The sequence below is a fragment of the Mercenaria mercenaria genome, chromosome 7, assembly GCF_021730395.1.
Source record: "Mercenaria mercenaria strain notata chromosome 7, MADL_Memer_1, whole genome shotgun sequence".
Classification (NCBI taxonomy): Eukaryota; Metazoa; Mollusca; class Bivalvia; order Venerida; family Veneridae; genus Mercenaria; species Mercenaria mercenaria.
The window spans coordinates 32,903,011-32,908,096 of record NC_069367.1 but is presented as its reverse complement, the minus strand read 5'-3'; the positions used below and the strand labels follow the sequence as shown (position 1 = coordinate 32,908,096).

General features: G+C 34.3%; 1 protein-coding gene across 1 annotated transcript; it reads right to left on the bottom strand.

The window, feature by feature from the left end:
* Positions 1-1,224: 1,224 nt before the first annotated feature.
* On the bottom strand, positions 1,225-4,452 carry LOC123554534 (tumor necrosis factor ligand superfamily member 15-like). Its single transcript, XM_045344755.2, has 3 exons — positions 4,190-4,452; positions 2,354-2,519; positions 1,225-2,061 (listed from the first exon to the last, which is right to left on the bottom strand). Exons 1-3 carry the CDS (start codon positions 4,298-4,300, stop codon positions 1,619-1,621), a joined length of 720 nt encoding a protein of 239 aa, XP_045200690.2. The 5' UTR covers positions 4,301-4,452; the 3' UTR covers positions 1,225-1,618.
* Between the last annotated feature and the right edge of the window lie 634 nt (positions 4,453-5,086).

The following is a 5,086-nucleotide window of genomic DNA, read 5'->3' as shown; positions in this document are numbered from 1 at the left end:
AATATTTTAATATGCTTAGAAACTGGCTGTCTTGTTTAAGTTAATATAACATTGGGCGGGTTTCCATTACCATGTGGCGGCCGTAAAAATCCTCCTAGTACATTCAATCAGAGCTGTCACAGTTCGATCTCTTTAAATCGTTCAGTACAATTATGTTGTGTAAATGGTACTGTTTAATGTTTCGGATTAAGCATTTCGGCTTGAGTTGATCCATTTCCCCCGCTTTCATAGCTTTTGGTTTTGTTTAATCACCCTTTGGATATTGTGCTTGTCTTTTGGCAGTTCTTTGCTATTAAAGCTCTACAACCTCATATTTCTTCTGTTTAGTTCTGGCCATAATTTTCTCGTTTAGGGCAAGCAAATTATTGTAAATGGGAACAATACGCCGCTTTCAATGGAATCATACTCTCTCTGTGTACAGTAAAGATTGAATGTACCCCATCGTATGAACACATCTGCAGATGTCTCTCAATTGGGTTTTAGTACTTAAAACATGTACAAATGTTGAGCTCTGCTCAACCAAGGCATAGGGGACGTAGACGTAGCATGAATTTCAATTACCGTTCATGAATAGGCTACATTAAAACAGGGTCTTTCAAAAATTTAAGATAATCATTTTTTCTTGATGAAACATTTCAGACTTAAGATATACCGTATTATCGGTACCGCATGAAATAATGTACCGCACTTAAGGACCGGAATCCGTAACGACGTATTATCTACACGCGTGATAACAGCTCTCAGTTAAAAATCGATAACGCGACAGAATAAATAGCAGAGATAAGCATTTATATAGCGCGATTCCAGACCCTTCATTTTGAGTGACCCTGATTAAAACGAGCCTACAATATTTTCACTTTGTCATGTTGAGCGACGTGTGAAGTTTTCATCTTTTTTTTCTATTTTTTTATGAATAACGCATTCATGAACGGTCTGACATAACATGTTAAGGTTATGGCCAATAAATAAAGTTATGTTTGTTTACATTCAGATGTAGGCATGCTTTAAATTTATTTATTCAAAACAGTCTGATTTAATGAATATATACTTAGTAATCGAATTAACCATATGTATATACCGGTCATTATTTCTCCATTTTGCATGCGTGGCATATTATGCATATGTTTCTTTCATGTTTTTGACACACTGTTTTACTTTCCCTAAACTTTAGATTAAAAGACAAAACATTACATTTCAAGCTTAAAGGAAAAGAAAACAACATGCTGAAAAATCATTATTTTATTGTTGAATCTTTGAATAACACAAAACAGGACTATATTTTTGTTCGTATTATTTTATACATAGAATAATTACAACAATGCCAAAATACATTATTACTTCTATCGTTGTTACATCAAAACAAACGGTATTCCAATTGCCTGTAATGAACATCGTATTGTCAAATCTTTGCATTAAGCGCAATGTTTAAACAAATCATCAAACATATCATGTACTAGAATTTTTTTTCATAGTGACCTAAAAGATCAGGTAACAAAAATCGTATTACTGGGGGGGGGGGATCTCTGTCAGATCAGCGACGACCTGTGCCCTCACCACGACGTGCACGTATCCCCCCATAGGTGAGGATAAGCATGTAGTGGAATGAGGGCCTCCATGGCTAAATGAAGTTTACCCCAAAATAATTATCTCGGGTATATCTTAGATACGTCAAATTGCTAACCTTTACAGAAAGCTCGTCACCAGCTTTGAGATCTGCAAGTGACGAAACATAGCTACTGTAAGCATTAAAATATCTGTTACTGGAAACCGTGTGTGGTTGTACATTTGAAACTAATTCCATTTCCTCACCATCAAGGATATTAAATTTAAATAGGCCATGTTTAATAGGTTTAGTGGTATCTTTTACATTAGGCTTCCCCGTTGATGGATTACATGGTTCAAATAAATCGACATAAGAATAAATAAAATATGTGCCATCAACTGGTACGACCAAACGACCATTTCTGTATCGAATGCCGTATCTTTCGAACCCGCTTGTGTCGTAAAGTTCCCTGCCATGACGCCATTCTCTTACAGGTATCATGTCGGCACCAATATTACCTAGAAAGAACAAAAATCTTGATACACAATACAGTTACCTTTTCTCTAGATTAATGTAATAGTTTTTTCCATGTTGTAAGCATAACATTGTGACACATATACTAACATGAAAGAATACTGGTCTCTAGCTGATTTATTGCGAAATGTCTTTAGATTAAATATATGATAAAGAGACATTAGGAATGATGTATAATTTCGATGTAAACCAAATCAAAACCGTTATCATGGATAAGATTTAGGATTTTAAGAATATAGAATATATACAATATATTACTAAGTGAACATGACGTACATTTTCTTATGACAGGCTGTTCGTTTCCTGTGAGTTTGGCAGCTGGCTTCATTTCCCAGAATGCTTTGTCGTAGATACTCATTAGGCGGACTCTGTTCTTATCCATATACTCCTGTTGTCGCTGTTCATCTTCTGTTTTGATTTCATCATATTTCTTTGTAATTTTCTGAGGAAAATTAAACACATATTGGAATCAACAAAACAGTCAACCATTTCAGAAGTATTCTTATTCGTCTCTTTTGATAAGTATTGAAGGTAAATGCATTAAACTGTTCAAGCTACTCGCCCACAGTTGTAGTGAATTTTTTCAACATATTCATTTCCACTAAGTTTGGCTTACAATGTGACACTGAAAAATGACAAACTGGGTTAAAATAAGTAAGATGTTGGTAAAAACGCAAGAAGAAAGTAAATTTTCTGTATTATTTCGAAAGCGGTGTAATGGTTTATTAACTTCTGCACAATATTTTTGGTAATTTATAAGAATATCTTTCAAAAATCTTATATCAATTAATATGTAATACTAGTCACTTTCAGAGTACTCACTTTTTATGGATTTTTGAGAGAAATTATTTTCGCTTAAAATGTGTGGGTTAAATCTTTTTTGTTATTTTATGCCCGTACATTTTTGGTATCCGTCGCCTTTGACTCAATATATGGCCTTAAAACTTGAATACACGGGCTATTCACGGTGTGTTAATCCAAAGTATTTGTCAGTTAACTAAAAATACAGTAACCTAATATTTATCTGTTTCGGTGATGTCACACAAAGGAAGTGGGTTTTTAACTCATTCGCTGATTTAATATCCTTGAACATTAAATCCATAACTGACATACGGAAATAAGTTAAAACCAGTATTAATTGTGAAGATTCTTGTGGCATTGCTGATATTTTGAGAGTTCAATAGTCTATTAGACTCAGTTACGCTCATATAAAGGATTTCCGTTCAAAAGTCGTAAAATCACTAAACTATACGGAAATTAATTTACATAAAATGGTTGTCTGTGGCCAGCAGATAACCCCATTTGTGATTATTAGGTAAACGATCAATGTCACATAGTCCGTAGTAAAAAATATTTTCCATCCAACAACAGGATGTTTTGGTTAGATGTTTTAATTTGCTGTCGTCAGTGGCTGGGTGATCATTTTCCGTTTCACGTTTAGTTCTCTTTAGTCCCTATCTTTTAGAAGGTTTCTGTCCGTACAGACATAATTCCTACAGACATTGGACATTGTACATAGTATGTATAGTCTGTATATAGAAAATGATTCATTCATTGATTGGATATGTAGGTCAGACTAGCCTTTAGTTTCAAAATGATTTATTTGGTCACATACCGTCTTAAGACAAATAGTTAGGGAATTGGGGTTTTGTAGGTCATACCTAATTCAAACCTTAACATGGAGTTTGATTAATGATTACAAAGTCCCCAGTTAATATATGTCTTTTTGACAAGTTGAAGACCAATAATTTTTCAGTGAGATTTTTTTTTGTCCAGTCTGGTAGATTATCTAGATAGTTTAACATTTATCAGTAGCAGCTCTTAACTTGGCTACTTGAAGTGACTTTCAAATAAGATCAAGGAAAGGGATTTGTTGATCAAATGTGCATGTATTTAACAGGATATCAAACATGATCAGCTTGTAATTTTGACACGTTCGTTATTTGAATATGATTTTTATGTCTGGAGGAAATCCCGGAAAAGATAATATTAATAGTTATGATGGTAATTTAGAAAATTTTCCTTGACAGTAATCGAGTATAGTTAATATCTTAGTATCTAACTGTAATTTTTCAGGTTTTATCTTAACTGAAGAAAATCATATTGTCTTACCGTCTCTAGATACTCGTGTAAAAGATCAGCCGTCGAACCACATTTTAGAGGACCAAACTCACTCGGCAGACACATTTCATCATTTCGAACAGTTGTTGGCAAATCGGGCATAGTCCACACCAGAGCTAGAATTGTAGTCAGACATAAGACTACACTGATTTATACAGCAACAACAGATAATTTAAACTTAGTTTCCATTTTATCCTAGGTTTAATTTCAACACGCCTGCTCGCCCGACGCAAACTTAATACGCATTATCTGTTTTACGTCTGTAATGTAGTTTTTAAATAGACATTTACTGCTATTGGGGATTTCATGTCACGGTATACATGTACTTGTTCATTCATTTAAGATGCCAACTACCTGAGATTAAAGGATACTGAGAGTAAGTATATTATTAGTGAATACAATATAGGGATAACAGATGTTTTGTCGAGTTATAACATATCTCGAAGGATAGGTTATTGCCCGAGTCCGGTAGGGATTCTGCGGATCGTATAACACGAACATGCGTAAACGCTATTGTAGCATTACATGTGCACAATATATATATTCTCCATCAACGTCATTAAATGTTCACGAAATGCGCGGGAATATCAGCAGCATTTTTATCATCTTTGCGTCATTTATTTCCGAATAATCTGCTACTTTGCCATGAAACACGCATACATTACGCTGTGTGTTAAAAGCGCGTGAGCACAATTACCAATTCGTGCAAACGATAAAAACAGCAGTTTGTGTTAGAATGTGCCAAAGTACAAGATAGAACAAATATGCAGTTTTATCCCACGTTATCATATGGTAAGTGTTCAAACTTTCGGGGCGTTTACAGTCAAACTTCGAAAGAAACATATTAAAGAATAATGATTTTGCGCTCGTGTTCATCGTGTTTATCAC

Bases quoted from the DNA above. Each gene is read 5' to 3' on its own strand.
- LOC123554534 (XM_045344755.2), bottom strand. From the start codon at position 4,300: ATGCCCGATTTGCCAACAACTGTTCGAAATGATGAAATGTGTCTGCCG. The intron at 2,520-4,189 runs GTAAGACAATAT...AATTTTCCTCAG, and splicing joins TACACGAGTATCTAGAGACG to AAAATTACAAAGAAATATGA. The intron at 2,062-2,353 runs GTACGTCATGTT...TGTTCTTTCTAG, and splicing joins ACAGCCTGTCATAAGAAAAT to GTAATATTGGTGCCGACATG.